General features: G+C 40.3%; 1 protein-coding gene across 2 annotated transcripts in view; it reads left to right on the forward strand.

The window, feature by feature from the left end:
* The window catches only part of NR3C2 (nuclear receptor subfamily 3 group C member 2), a 351,781-nt gene that overhangs the window by 310,879 nt on the left and 24,356 nt on the right, over positions 1-16,546 (forward strand). For both annotated transcript variants that reach the window (XM_045466119.1, XM_045466126.1), the window contains exon 8: positions 2,933-3,090. In XM_045466119.1, the coding sequence (XP_045322075.1) occupies positions 2,933-3,090 (158 nt within the window). The remainder of the gene's footprint in view (positions 1-2,932; positions 3,091-16,546) is intronic.

Genomic DNA, 16,546 nt, shown 5'->3' on the forward strand with positions numbered 1-16,546 from the left:
CTCCTCTGCAGGGTCAGTAGAACCAGGCTCTTTCTCCCCACTCTGTCCTTCCTCGAGATTTCTGATGTTCCTGATTTATCCTTTTGGAATATAACTGGAATCTATAAGTTCGGTGACCGTGATTTTATTCCCCTTTCCAAGCAAGGTCATTAACCATTACTGGCTTGAAAAATGTTTTAGATTGATATAGATGTAGATATAGATATAGACATAAATATATAAATATAGATAGATCAAATGGGTGATAGAATTTAAATAAAGTATTTTTTTCTAAAAAATGCTCATGATACCAATTCTTTACAAATCCTGACTACTCAATCTTAATTGGTGTCTTATCCTTTTATACCATTTAATCAGTCAGCCTTTAATCAATTCTGATACCATTTTGAAGCTACTCGAATTAATTTATTAGCTTCCAACTAGCTCAATACTTTCAATTCTGGGTTTTGTAGATGCTGGAAAAGCAAAATAAAAAGGCAAGAAAACATAAGTAAAGAATTGTATGAATCATAGAGCTGCAGGCTTTAGTAAGCTTATTTTGCTAATGTATGACAGAATGTGTGAAAATTGTTCTTCTTATTTAGGATGTTAAATTGTACACCTAATGTCCAGTGTATCAAGAATGTCTTTACCAATGACATTGAGAGAATCTTGTGTTCTTAATGCTTATGGAGGAAAACAGACGACCCTCTATCCCAATTGTCTCTTTGCTCTTCTCCAGCCCATAGATTTTGGATGATTTCCAGCAGCCCTGCTGTATTTAATAAGTAAATTCAGAAAATCTGGGCCGACCTCCAAAATTTGAGGTTTTGCTTAAGTTCTCCTTATTTGTGGGTTTGCTTCAACTCCTAAAAAATCTGGCTGGGAAATTGGTACAATATATTTCAGTTACAGATAATATATAAGTAATATTTGACATAAGTTGTTTATAATCTTGAGAATTTCTGATACAGGACTATCCATATGAAGGTCTTGGTGGGTTTTAGTGGATATACCAAATAGTAGTGAAATATAGTAGTGAAATTTATTCACTCCATTCTAATTTTAGGTAGTTTTTTAATGTATAGAATGTTATCCATAAATATTTATACTGAAAAGCAAAAGGTTTACTCCATAATATTTTATAACTTAAAAAAATAAATGATAATCTGTGGGTGGGCACTGTTTGCAAAGTATTTGCAGATATTCAGTTTCTTTCAGAAAGTTTTAAGTTAACATTAAAAGTTTGGTAGAAAGTAGATCTAAAGTTTGACTATTAACATCCTGGTTATTACCATCCTTCATATTTTTTATACTTTTAAAACAAGGCTTTATTTTTAAAGAAAACAAACTATTTGTTATATAATGGATGGCATTTAACTTTTGACATGAATGTCAAATATTTGAAACCACAGCCACTCTTGTAGCAGTCTCGGGAATTTGTGCAATTACTATTAGGGATTTATTTTTTCCCCACAAAAATAGACTTAGATAAACCACAAACCAAAGCCTCAACAATTAAACTCAAGAAGACTGTTAACATAATATGTGAATTTAATTTGCAAGATAATCCATATTTTTGTACGGGACAGCCAGGGTTTAATTTGGAAGCAGCAGTATTTCAGGTTTCCAGGGTCCTCATAATACTCAAAAATGTACTTAGCTGTTCTAAAGGGCTGATGACCCAAGTGAATTATTATTTATCCCAGTTATGATAAATTAACAAACATGCTGTATAATTAAGAAGTGAAAATAAGAGCAGTTTCAAACTCAGAACATTAACTTCACAAGATGAATTTTCTTTAGATCTTCATCTCCTAAAAATAAAGTCCTAAGTGATTTCATTTTTCAAAGTTAAAGCATGCATATCACTATTGGCTATAGTAGAAAGAAAGCAAAAACGAAAGTAGACTTTCAAAGGGAGTACTTTAGTTTACACTCTGCCCTACATACACCTCCTTCCAGGCACAGGAGCGCCTTTCCTCTGTAAAGTGCTTTCACATGTGTCCTGGGACAAAGCACCTCCCTTCAGCAGGTCACAGAAACACTTGATATGTTTCCAAGCCCTGAATCCCAAATAAAAGTAAACACCAGCCGCCACACAAAAGAAAATGTGATGCTTCATTTTCCACATCATCACAGATAAGGTGAACGTGGTTTATTCTCCGAAAAGTTTTCGATTCTGCCTTGCACGCAGAGCCACCGCTATGTTACTCCTTTGCACACGCAAACCAGTGCACAGCACCACCACCAGGTTGTCTGGAAGGCCACGTGACCATGCCCAACTGCTCATAGGATCCTGGTACAAAGAAGATAGAAAGCACTTCTCAGCATGCCTGGCCTCCCCCTTGGTAGATGGCCAGTATCCCCAAGTGTCTTTGATATTTGAATATGGATATGGAGATGTTGCTTTCTAATTCTAGCCCCGGCTTAGACTGTTGGTGGCTCTTCCAGTTGTCCTGGAAAATCAAAGTGTATTTTCTTACCTATGAAGTACTTGCAAGTTAGGATTCATAAGAAACTTTGATGACAGGGCACAAGGCAGTGTAGCATTGTGGTGATGAGGCAGGCTTTGGAAATTGACCTAGGTTTCTTTTCCTTCTCAGCCATTTATTTATTGTGTTTCTTGGGCAGGATTAAACCTCCAGTCTTCAATTTCCTCATCTGTAAAATGAGAATAATGGTTATGTCATAAAATTGACGTCAAGATCAAGTTAATATATGCAAGGTGTATATTAATATACATCCAATAAATAGCAGTTACTATTCTTTCATATATGGATGTGAACAAGAATTCACCAATAGATAACTGCCATATTTATTTATAAGTGCAACTAATTACGATTCAGTATCAATCTAAAAGTATGAGCCTAAAAACCCCAAAATATTCTACACCATTGTTAGAGCTGTTTCCCATCCTGGGAATTTACATGTCTGTATTCCTTAAACACAGTTCCAAAGGATGGCCTCAAAAGCCAGGCTGCATTTGAAGAAATGAGGACAAATTACATCAAAGAACTGAGGAAGATGGTAACTAAGTGTCCCAACAACTCTGGGCAGAGCTGGCAAAGGTTCTACCAGTTGACCAAGCTTTTGGACTCCATGCATGACGTAAGTAGAGCCTCTTGGTGCCTGTTAAATGAAGGATCAACAATCACACACACTGTTGACCAAACAGTGGAGAGGGGAGAAGGAGTTCTCAGGGCTTTGGGAAGAATAGAGGTAAATTATCCAGTGGGAGGCAGCAAGAGGTGAGAACTGATTAGAAAGGAAATTTCCTTCAGATAACCTTTGAAACAAACCTCATTTAAAGTAAAGGGTGTGGCTCTTTTCCATTCTGAGCAGGATAAGAGTACTATGGACCATAATGGCAAAACCTCTGTGTCCTGGGCCAGGGAAAGCCCTCAGATTTGCTACAGGTGTCAGATCAAGTTTCACATTTCTGCTTACAATTTAGGAAATGTTTGGTTAATAAAAATGTTTGCTTTAACATTGCACAAATAGCGTCCATCTTCTACAACTGTTAATCTAATAACCCAATCTTCCCAAAACATTATTAGTGGTCTAGGGCCAACTGGGATCATCTCAATCTTTGCCAAATTTTGAGTCCTATATTCATTCCTCACGGGAGTCACCTTTCTTACGTAAATATAGAAAGTAAATTCTGAGCTTGTTTCTAAATCAATCAATTATAGATGTAGTCGAGGTGTTTGTTAGCAGTTTCTACAAAATATCGATTTGGATAACTTGCTTTGTTATGTCACTTGAAATATGCTTCTTGTTTCACTTTGTGAGCAGTTTTCTCTAGTTCTGGCTCAAAAAAAAAAGTTGTACACAGTCATGCTGATTTAGTTTTTGATATTTGTGAGGTTTTCATACTTTCTTCTGGAAAAGTTATTGCCCAAGTTCAGCCCATATGATTTGTATAAGAATTCAAATATTTCTCCGTTGTTCAGAAAAATGTTGCCAGGCTCCATGGCTGGTATTATAACAATACTACTATTGAAATAATGAGTCATCCTTTAAAATTTTGTTTATGCCAGTGGAATGTGGCGTCTCTGTGGTTTGATTGATAAAGAATGTCATTTTCCGGTGGTTTTACACCAAAGACTCCATACATATCACATTGATTTTGCTTTCTCTCAACTTTTCATGTGATGGGTCACATTCCCACAAGGTGAATTCAGTGATAATTTTGCTAATTGTCAGTGGCCTAAAGAGCATGGCCTAATGGAAAATGTTAGGACGAGAAAATGATGGCAAACACAGCTCTAGAGAACACAACTCACATGGGGAACAGAGAAAAACAGTGCCTGGAGGGCAGGTCATCTGCACAAGAACCAGTAGTACATTTACTTTCTTCTGTCAATTTTGTTGAAAGTCCTTTCTAGTGGACTCCGAATGGGTTTTTGTGGTTCCTTCTTGATGAATTCTCATATGTGTTCAAACATATGGACAGGCACAAGTGCAATATCAAGATTGGTATGTAATGTGTCATCATTGCAACGTATGATAATAGCTGATACATTTTGAAGCAATTTGCGTGTAAGGAGACTGACGACCAAAGTTAAAACTTGCTTATCCACAGCCTTTCAGAGTCTGTGTGCCTTAAGCAAAGTGGCCTTGTGGAAACACTTAGAGTCCACCCCAGTGGTCAGTGTGTCCGACTGTCCTCTGCCAGCTTGGTTTTCTCAGTGCCATGCTTGGCACAAGATCGGAACTCAGTGACTGCTTGACCCAAATGGCTATATCATAAATGATGATATTCTGCAAATTTCCCTGAGGGAAAAAGGGTCCTTTTAGTATTTTTTTTAATCAAGGTATAATTGATACGCAGTAAAGTGAACATTTTTTTAAATGTTTATTTTTGAGAGGGAGACACAGAATCTGAAGCAGGCTCCAGGCTCTGAGCTGTCAGCACAGAACCCAACGTGGGGCTCAGACTTACAAACCGCGAGATCATGACCTGAGCCAAAGTCGCACGCATAACTGACTGAGCCACCCTAGGCGCCTCTAAACTGAACATTCTTAAAGCGTGCCTTTGGGAAATGTGACACGGTATACACCCATGAAATTGTCATCACCATCAAGATAACAAACATATTTATTACCCGAAAAATTTCCTTGTGCCCCTTTTTTAACCTTTACTTCCACCTCCTGCTCCCCAGTTGCTTTCTGTATTGCTTTCTGGCAAGTTGGACTTCTATATTCCCGAGTCTCACATACATGGACTCATGCAGTATGTACTGTGCTTTTTTTTCTTTTTGTCTGCCTTTCTTCACTTAGCATAATTGAGATTCATCCATGCTAATGCACGTATCACTGGTTCATCCCACCATACAGATATTGCACAGTTTGCTAGTCCGGTCACCTGTTGATGGACATTAGGTTGTTTCCAGATTAGGGACTGTAACATAGAAAGCTGCACTGAAATTTGTGTACAAGTCTTGTATGGACATTGCTTTCTTTTTCTTGGGTGAAGAGCTAGCTAGTAGTAGAATGCCTGGGTCATATGGTATGTGTGTTTTCATTTTTTATGAGACTGACAAACTGTCTTCCAAAGTGCTTGTCCAGTTGTACATCCGCTTAAGACATGTGAGTTCAGACTACTCCACTTCCTTGCTGGCAGTTATGGCTAGGCTTTCTAATTTTAACCATTCTAATAGCTACGTGGTGGTATCTCACTGTGGTTTTAATTTGCATCTCCCTCATGATTAGTGATCTTTTCATGTGCTTATTTGCCATCTTTATGTCATCTTCTGTGAGTTGTCTATTCAGCTGTTTCACTCATTCTTAAAAGTTGGATTGCTTTCTGATTGTTGAGTTTTAAAAGTTCTAGATACAGGTCCTTTATCAGATTTATGATTTGCAAGTATTTCCTCCCAGTCTGTGGCTTATCTTCGTTTTCTTAACAATGTCTCTTGAAGAGCAGTTTCCCATTTTTTTTATAAAGTCCAAGTGACTGTTTCTTTCTTTCATGAATCCTGTTTTTAGAAGTCTTTGCCCAGGCCAGTGTCACAAAGCTTTTCTCCTGTTGTCTTCTAGAGATAACTCTCCTTCATTGACAGATATGGAGTGTCTTAAAAACCATTTTTTAAATGTATTTCTCAGAGCATTTTTTTTTCTTGTGGAAGGGTGAATCCAATCCTCCTTATTCCACCATAGCTGGAAGGAGAACTTTCTTTGGGGAATCACTGCTGTCATTTTAATTCTGAAACCCTCGTTTTAAATTATCAAAAATGTCTGCTCTTAGAAGTAGCCCAACAGAAGCATCTTGAACGCTCTATTTATATTCCTGTTCTAGACAGAACATTGAAAAATGCATTGTAAGTCTAGAGGGACCTTTCTAACATTCACGCTTACTCAGACTTGAGACTGCCTACAGCTTTTTCATTAGAGTAAATTAGTGAATCAACATTTGTGGAATTTTCTTCCAGGGAACAAAGAGCTACACAATGACTGGCTCTGTGCTCAAGCCTAGTTTTGGTCACCTTGTGGAAAAAGAGCATTTGTTCCTGAGGTTCACACAAATAAGAACCCTATGAATCAAATCAAAGTTCTGCTTAAATAGCGTGCATAGCATGCCACCCCTCAGGACACATGTCCATAGATCTCAGGACATGTGGATTTCTCCCACATGGTGCACACGTGTGTTGGCAGAATGGTGCCAAGGTGAGTGAAAGGAACATTCTCTGAAAAAAATAGGTTGGCAGCTATTTGAATCGGTCGGCAACTTTAATGAATCATAATCCTCCTGAACATCAATCTTTCCCCAAAGAATGTTTCAAAGAAAGCAGCTGTGGGCAGGCGGCTAGGAATAGATGTATTTTTGCATTGTAAATGTTTGGGTGGTATTTGTAAAGCATACAGATTTCTTATTCTTCTAAAGAGAATTGATCATTAATAGTCATTCTCTAGCTATTGCTAAGACTGGTGACTAATTTTCTATGTGAAAGAAGCACATTTCTGATAAATTTATTGGTAACTTCTGTTCATTCATAGAGGTCAAGGATTATATTATGATCTTTGTGTAGAACTGTTAGTAAATGTTAAATGATATTAATCGTACTTTTTAGAGGCCTTTTTCTATTAGTTTCAAGGTCATACTATTGTGATAACTTTATTTCAACATATATACTAGAAAAAAAGGGGCCTGGTGCCCAGCAATATTGACAGGGCTACAGGGGATACAAAATAAATACATGACACCAACCCAACCCTCAGATAGCTTAGATTCTAGGCAGGTGGCTGGAGCACAATATGCATGCAGCAGAAAGTAATCAGGCACCAGAACTGGCCATCTGGGCAGTAGAACCTTGGAGAGCACATGAGTTGCATTCTTTCCTGTGCCAGTGAGTCCCCACCCTGTTCTGGAACCGCAGGTGCAAGTGTGAATAGAATACCTGTCCTTAGGAATCCCATTTGTTTGATGGGGGAAGACGTTCTGCTTACTCAACAAATGTTTTCATGTCTGAAAGTGCAAGGCAGCGTACTCAGGGGAAGAAACCCAAAGCCTGACCTCCAGGAGCTCATAGTCTGCCCAGGGCACCCAGATGGCACTACACAGGCATTGTGTTTGGGAGCTCCGATGAGGTGAGCGTGCCATTAATTGTGGATGTGGAGTCACTGCTGTTTATTCTGAGTTGATAATAAGTCTAATTGAAAAGTTACAGGAGTCAGCTGTGCCAGGCAGGCGTCCTGGAAGGCTTGTCGGGGGGAGGGGGGAATTTCAGAGAATCTTTATTTCATAAGAGACAGAGACCCAGAGAGTGATTTTGCAGGGTCCATAGGTAGCCAGTGCACCTGAGCCCTCTTGACTCACTGTCTAGTACTTTTCACACCACCGTCATGGTGAAGGAAAGCTTCAAGCTCAGAGCAGCTGCTCAGTTTTAGGCCGGTCTGCATCTTTGCAGATCAGAAAACTAGCATCGAGGAACATTAAAAACAGCTGCACCGCGCTCCAGCTCTCCAGACTCGTTTGGATCTTCCCTGGCATCTTGTGGAATGCGTTGTTTTCGTGAGGCACACAGTTGCATCTTGAAGGCAGTGGAACCTGGCACTGTATTAAAGTGGCATGCATGTTTAGCAGTTCCCAAAACATAATGTTGGGTCTACCTCAGTGTAAGCTGAGCAGACTTAAGTGTGGAGGCTTTTGTCTCTGTGGACGATCGTTAAATCCAGGTAAGAACCTGGGCAGGCACTGGCGTATCACTTAGAGGCTGTTCTCTGTGTGACAAAAGGAAACACTCTGAGGGCCATGTTGCTGAATAATTGCCTTCTGTGGTTCCAGAGAGAATGCTCAACAACTGAAGTGGCTTTTCTCTCAGAGCCAAGGTTTTCCTTCTGCGAGGTGGGGGGACAAGGGGGGGTGAGGAGCAGAACATCTGGTGATACAGTAAATGCTACACGTGCACACTGGGGAGACTTCATGCTTTACATGAAGAGGGCGTTAAGTTTCAGTGACACAGTCACCAACAAAAGAGATATTGCTGCAAGCAGTCGAGACTATTAGCAAATTATTTTGAGATTCTCATTGCTCATTTAATTAGTGGGTGCTTTTGCATCCGGGCTGTGGTAGTGGTAATTTCCATCGTGATTACACTATAGGTGGTTTTGAGATCGACGCAAACCTATTTTCAGCATTTCTTACCGCATGCTGAAGAATGCCAGCCACAAGTTTGGCTCGGACCACCATTTGGGCAGCCCGCTTTCTTTCACATTTGATTCTGGTTTACATCTTCCCAATCAGCTTCTCCACGGGAAGTGTTCTGAGACCAAAATAGGAGCCCACCACAGAAATGGAACCCCTGGGGATGGCCTGTGGTGCTGCACCACCATTTCACTGAGTAAACTTGGGCACTTAAATTTTCCACCCTCAGTTTCTTCAACTATAAAACAGGAATAGTATCCACCTTATAGGGAATTTTTAGGACTGAATGCAATAACACAGGTACTGCATAAGGCATTTGCCACATAGCAAGCACCAAACAAACATTCACCCCTTTGCATCCCCTTTTCCCATACTTTGTTAGAATTTCCTCAAAAGCATGTCTCTGTACCACCAAAAACCTTCCATCAGGCAGTTTTAATTTACTTGTTACTTTTTTTTTTATGTTTGTTTATTTTTGAGAGAGCAGAGGAGGGGCATAGAGAGGGAGACAGAGTATCCGAAGCAGACTCTGTGCTGACAGCAGAGAGCCAAATGCGGGGCTCAAACCCACAAACCATGAGATCACGACCTGAACGGAAGTCGGTCCCTTAACTGTGACTGAGCCACCCAGGCTCCCCTTAATTTACTTTTAAATACAGAGACACCCAAACCTTTGAGACATAGCATGTACCTTCAAGGAAATGACAGTCTAAAAGTTGGCCAGATCAAGCAGGGAAATAGGCAGTAAAGATCGTTCCACAGAATAGGGCAGGAAGCACAAAAGTTATCTGGTAGTGAGTTAATAGAATTAAGTCAGTCCTAAAGCATTTCCACGGTACTTCAGGTCCTGGTGCACACATCAGCTACACATTTACCGGGGGAGATTGGTATTGTTACAAACGTGTTGGGGTGTGTTTGAACCACTTTCTGATTCGCTAAAAGGATTAAAGGTATTTGATCATGGAATGATTGCTGTGAGGTGACCATGAGGATGATTGATCCTGGTGAACCATAAACCCTTGCCTCAGGTGTTACCAGAATACTGCTAGCAATGAAAAAAGGCTGACCATGCTGCTGCAGCACGAGGAGAGAAATTTCCCTCTCTTCCTGTTGCTCAGGTGACAAGGAAATGACACTATTTGATTCTCTATTTTTTTTTTTTAATGGTTATTTATTTTGAGAGAGAAAGATCACAGGGTGGGACAGAGAGAGGGGGAGAAAAAGATCCCAAGCAGGCTTCTGGCTGTCAGCACAGAGCCTGACATGGGGCTTGAACTCACGAACCATGAGATCATGACCAGAGCTGAAATCAAGAGTCAGACAATTAACCAACAGAGCCACTCAGGCGCTCCTGATTCTCTATTTGTATAGTACTGGCAATAGCACACACCTGGGTGTGTGCACGTGTGTGTGTGTAAGAGAGTTCAAATTCAAAGCCACAGTTCTATTTCACTGAGCAAAACTTAATTATTTAATATAATTGTTAGCAGTGTTACACTGCCTTCTCCTTTGACAAGACCATGACTAAGAAAGTTTCTAAATAAAGGAAGAATTGTTTATTCCAGAGTCAGAGAAGGGAGCAAAGCCTTGTGCACCAGTGGAGGGAGGATACAAATTATGCAAAGACCCTCCCCTTTTGAAAAAGAAGTCTTCATAAGTAAAGGTTTCAAATTAAATGAATAATTGACATGGCAAATCTTACTCTTTGTCTAGCTGGTGAAACCAGTGGAACAGTTACTAATGGTTTACAGCATCTGTTTCTGCACTTCTATATAGTATGTAAGGACTGTCATTTGCCTTTACAAATTTTTAATTTAAATTTAATTTAAAGAGTATAGCATGATTCAGAATGCTTTGTCCTGGGTGAGGTGTGCCAGTGAGTGCTTATTTTAAATGTTCATTTAGAACATGTTTTATGTTCGTAGAGTTGAAAAAAAATCCAACAGATGTAAGAAAAAATAAGAATGGGGGGAAATGGAAAAAAAATAGGTCGGAATATTGTAGTATTTCAATGTTGTGGATAAATAGGAATTTGACTTTGGGTGTGGTATAGAAAGGTCTGGGCAGTTCAAGGATTGGCCATGAAGCCCAGATAGAAGATATAACTCCCCACAGATATGAAGGATGTCTTTACCTGTTCCTTTTTTGTTCACACATGAATTAAGGGCAGCGTCAGTGGTCATGACTGTGACTCTCCAAGCTCCCCTAGGGTTTCCGATCTGTTCATATTGTGAGAGGCAAAAGAATAGCTGAATTACTGTCTTCCTAAACCTGTTGGAAAGAGGATTTCAATAACCAGGACACTGCATAAGAAAAGATATCTTTCGGTGTCTCGTTGTTTTGGACCCTGTGGAATGAGACATCCCTATGTCAGTTACACTTCCTGTTTATCATCTCCACAGAGGTATGCAAAGGAAGTGCTGCTTAGGGGCTCTGCTTCAGGGACCCGAGGTCCCAGTAGAATAGGCACATGTACAGCGGCCTCCACCAGGCCAGGTACTGTACTGGTACTGAGGATACAACAGCAGCAAAGGAGACTTGGTCCTTGACCTCAGAGTGCAGTATGATGGGGAGTATAACAATCAAACTGGGGATTAAAATCCAGCATGACAGGTGCTTAATATGGGCTGTAAGGCCCATAGTTGGAGTATCTGGAAGAGGAAGAGGCACAGTGGAGAAGGCCCAAGGCATGAGGTGAGGGAAGTGATTGCTGAGCTGAGCCCCAAAGGCAAAGTAGGAGTTTGCCAGACAGATGGAAGGAAGCTGCTCATAGCCAAAGGAGTTAATATCCCAAGAGAGAGACGGGAAGAACTGAGAGAAATGAGGATGGAGACAATGAAAGAAACTGTGAATCACCTCAAGGGAGCTATTGAGGGATTTTGAGCACATCTGTGGAGAATCTAGACCTGCCCCTTTGCAGTGCAATGACCATTAGTCACATGCGACTGTTTACATGGAAGCTAATTAAAATTAAGTAAAATTTTAAGCTGAGTTCCCCAGTTGCACCAGAGACATTTCAGATGCTCAGTGGCTACATGTAGTTAGTTGCCACCATTTGGGGCAACGTAGGAAGTCTGACAACTGTCCATTATTGGACAGTGCTGATCTAGAGAATCTATTAGTGGAGGGCAAGAGAAACAAAGGGCCAGTTGGGGTGCTGGTGCAGTGATCCGGGGAAGAGATGGGGGACTGAGAGCTAGGGAAAAGGGACTGAGGGATATTCATGTGGTGGAATGGACACGGAGATTGAGAAAAGAAGATGCCCCTTGGGAATTGGACATAGGTGGCTGGATGGGGTGGAACCAGAACTGACCAGGGGCCTGAGCAGGAGGAGCTTTGGGAGGGGATATGATAAGCAGGTTTTGGATGTACGGATTTGAGGTGCCCTTATTAGCATATCCAAGGAGAAATGTCAGGTAGACTTTGGGCTCCATACAGAAGAAGATGAGGCATGACAGTGCTGATACAGACTGGGGAGGTGGCAGCACATGGCAGTCATGAAGCCTGAGGGCTGATGGCACTGCCCAGGCATTGGTGTGGAGAACACAGGGCCTGGCACCAAACCCGGAGGGAGAAACGGCCAGTGGATGCCAAGAAGGAAGTTTCCTGAGAGGCTACAAAGGAGCTGCTGCTGAGCTTAAAAAAAAAAAAAGGAGGCAAAAAGAGGTACAAAGGGGACAAACCAGAAAACAATGTATCTCCCACTGTGCAAATGAGGGGTCAGAAGCTGCAGAAAGGTCAGTCAGCAAACAGTCTGAAAACTCAATAGCCATAGCAACGAGGAGATTATTGTGAAAAACTACTTGTGTTAATGTTCTATAGTTCTATAGTTTCTAGTAACTAGTCAGAATCCACAAAGCAAACTGGGAAAATATTTTCGTAAAAAGAAGAAAATTCAAGGTATTTTCCAATAAAGCTCCTTAGAAAAAATTGCTGTTATAAATAGGAAGTATGAATCTTTCTGTCATGTGAGAACATGTGTGTAAATGAGTATATGTGGATGAAGGAACCTGCAGTTTTTGTGTTTGAGTACAGCAAAGAAATCACAATGGCTTTGCAAACTCTGTCTTGGTGAGTAACCCCAAAACAAACTATTACAGACCTCAATCCAGCCATGTAGGAGTTAATTGTGCATTAGTGAAAGCTTTACTAGGTAGTGTGTGTGTGTGTGTATATATATATATACACACACACACATACATACATACATGTATTCTGTACACTAAATATACATAGACATACTGCACAGTATATGGATCTAGACAGAGACAGAGTTGGAAGGCGGGCATTGAAGGCAGCCATGGTGCTTCAAGGCTGATTTTGCATTTCAAGTCGATTTTATCAGTGATACTGCTCTTGAGTCCTTTCTCACCCATCACGTTCATATGAAACCTTAGTTACAGTGACAGTTAATTTCCACATGCAGTCACAGAACTTTATCTCCTTTGGTGTTTCATGGTTGGCCGTGGTTTCCTGTGACTGACTTAATGTCAAATCTGTGTTACTTCCTTACCTCTTTGGAAAAGGTTGATTTAAAACATTGAATATTTTCAGTGGCTAATGTTTAGACTATGGCAATATTTACCAACTGCTGGTCGATAGCCAGGCAACATTCTGAGATGCAGTTGCTTTCAGTTATAGAGAAGTGAGGGAAAAAATTCCATACAGGGTTTTGTCATTGCTTTTATTTTAATTGTGGTAAAATACATAAGCATCGAAGTTACCACTTCCACCATTTTTCACTGTACAATTTACTAGTGCTGGGCACACTCACATTGTTATACAACCAATCTCCAGAACTCTTCAGCTTGTGAAACCAAAACTCTGTGCTATTAAACAACTCCTCATCCCCCTCCCCTAGCCCTAGCCACCTCTACTTTTTATCTCTGAATTCGACTACTCTAGGTACCTCAGATGTATAGAATCATACAATATTTGTCTTTTTGTGACTGATGTATTTCACTTAAGTTATCCTCCACGTCCATCCATGTTGTGTCCAAATTTCCTTCCATTTTAAGGCTGAGTAATATTTGTTGTATGTATGTGCCATGTTTTATGTGTCTGTTCATCTGTTGGTGGACACTTGAGTTGCCTCCACCTCTTGGCTATGATAAATAACGCTGCTGTGAACATGGGTGTGTAGCTACCTCTTCAGGACCTTGCTTTCAATTCTTTGGGTATATTCCTAGAAGTAGAATTGCCAGATCATATGGTAATTCTATGTTAATTTATCAAGGAACCACCAAGCTGGTTTTCATAGTTTTTTACATTCCCACCCACAGGGCACAAGGATTCCAGTTTTTCTACATCGTTACCCACACTTGTTATTTGCTGTTCTTTGGATGCTGTTTTGCTTTTGTTTTGTGTTTGTTTGTTTGTTTGGATAGTGGCCACTCTAATTGTGGTTTGATTCGCATTTCTCTAATGATCAGTGATGTTGAGCATCTTTCAGGTGTTTATTAGTCATTTGTATTTCTACTTCAGAGAATTGTCTGCTCAACTCCTCTGCCCGTTTTTTAAATCAGTTGTTGTAGTTGTTGAGTTGTACAAGTTCTTTATTCTGGATATTAATCCCCCATCAGATACATGACTTGCAAGCATTTTCTCTCATTCCGTGGGCTTTGTTGTTTATTTATTTTGCTGTCAGAATCTTTCCCCTATGAACTTATAATGATAACAGACAGCAGTTTGTGTCTTTTAATCCTTAACTGGAAAAATTAAAAGTTGTGTCTGATCCTAATTTATTTAAAGAAAGGGGGAAAGGTGTATTTTCTTGTAGTAATAACTACTCCTTTGGCTTCATTAATTAACATTTTAAAAGTTGCAAAGCCATAGAATATGTGCCATTGCTCACATTTTTGAAAGAATGCTGGGGGGGCAGGGGGGGACCAGGATCTTGCCTTGTTTGAGGACATATGAAAGAATAGTGCATTCCATTCCTACCTTATTCTATAAGACTTATGATGCTAGAGGGTGAGCTTTCTGGGAAGAGATAGATAGATAGATAGATAGATAGATAGATAGATAGATAGATAGATAGATAGAGATAGAGATATCCGGTAAAAAGAACCACTGAGGGTCCTAGAAGCCATGCTCATAGACAATCACATTGAAATCTAACCAGACACATAGGCATCTTTTCTTAATCTAAAATATATCTAGGGAAGATTTGGGAAAACTATCTCATTGTCTAACACCTGTGTCAATAAATCCCCACCTCTTATGCAGCCTAAATCCCTCTTCTTAAAATATAAAATAACTATATAATACCTGGGGTTTACCTAGTGCCTTTCTTTCGTAAGTCCTATCATTAAATCCTTCTACTCCCTCCATGAGGCAAGGATGAGTAAATACTAGTATTTACACTTAATCACCTCATCCTAATTCCTTTCTCTATAAAAATTCCTTTCTCTATACTTTTCTCTATAAAAGTAATATTTACTCATTTTTTAATGTTTTATAGAGAAAAAATATTAAAACAGGGAGTGATTAAGTGCCCTTTCCCAGGTTCATAAATGAGGCAGGACCAGAAGGCAGGGGTGCAGGAAGGAAGGGAACATGTGTGAGAGACATCAGCGTAGGGCCAGCCCTGTACTGGGTAGCTCTGTTACCCCTGGTAGGTTAGGGATCACTTCAGAGCCCCGCACATAGGAGGGTCCCACTCTTGGCTTAATATTTTGCTCTCGCCATCTTGAAATCTGTAGCAAACTTTGCACAAGGGGCTCCCCAAATAATGCAGCCTGTCCTGGGCATAATATTATCCATCTAAGATCATGTTGATTAGAAGAGATGCTGAGTATGAAGAGCACTTAGCAGCCTGCGGTGCACAGTGCACATGTGTCTTTGAAAGGAGGCAGCAGAGGTTATGAAAGGCAGAAAGCTTAAAGGAAGCAGGGTATGAGAACTGAGGGAAGTAAGAGACTTGTCGATACACTGGAAAGGAGCCTTAAACAGCTAAGGCCCAACATGACACAAAAAGAAATAGTGGAGAAATTTCATAAGGGAGAGAGACACCGTGAAGCAATAGAAAGGGGGAATGTTATTATCATGTGCTGTTTTAGAGGAGGGTGGATCATTTTATTTTATTTTTTTTAATTTTTTTTTAACGTTTATTTATTTTTGAGACAGAGAGAGACAGAGCATGAACGGGGGAGGGTCAGAGAGAGGGAGACACAGAATCGGAAGTAGGCTCCAGGCTCCGAGCTGTCAGCACAGAGCCCGACGCGGGGCTCGAACTCACGGACCACGAGATCGTGACCTGAGCCGAAGTCGGCCGCTTAACCGACTGAGCCACCCAGGCGCCCCGAGGGTGGATCATTTTAAATGACTGAGCTTGCAGGGACCCGCAAGATGCCAGTTGATCAATTTTGTTTACCAAGGTCATGGTTAAAGGACCTGGAAAGTGTATGTGGTTTCACACACAGTTGACTCTCATTATTTGCAGATTCTTTATTTACAAATTTTCCTACTGGTTAAAGTGTACCTGTAAACCCAAAATCCATACGGAACTTTTGCAGTCATTCACAGACATGCAACAAGTAGTAAAAATGTGCACGTTCCCAGCTAAGATCAAACAAGGTGATTTTCTGCCTTCTTGTTTCATCTCTCCTATAGCAAAGAAGTGTCCTTTTCATGATCTGTTTAGTGGCACAGGTTTTGCGTTGTTTTGGTGCTTTTGATGTTTAAAATGGTCCCCAAATGTAGTGCTCATGCACTGTCTCATGTTCCCGAGCAGAAAGAAAGCTGTGATGTGCCTAATGGAGAAAATAATTGTGTTTAGTAAAACTCCATTCAGGCATGAGTTATAGTGCTGTTGGCCATGAGTTCAACGTTAAAGAATCAGCAATATACATTAAATAAGGTGTTTAAACAGAAACCCATAAAACAAGGTTGTGTATTGATTGTTGACAGTGTGAC

The sequence above is a fragment of the Leopardus geoffroyi genome, chromosome B1, assembly GCF_018350155.1.
Source record: "Leopardus geoffroyi isolate Oge1 chromosome B1, O.geoffroyi_Oge1_pat1.0, whole genome shotgun sequence".
Taxonomy (NCBI): domain Eukaryota; kingdom Metazoa; phylum Chordata; class Mammalia; order Carnivora; family Felidae; genus Leopardus; species Leopardus geoffroyi.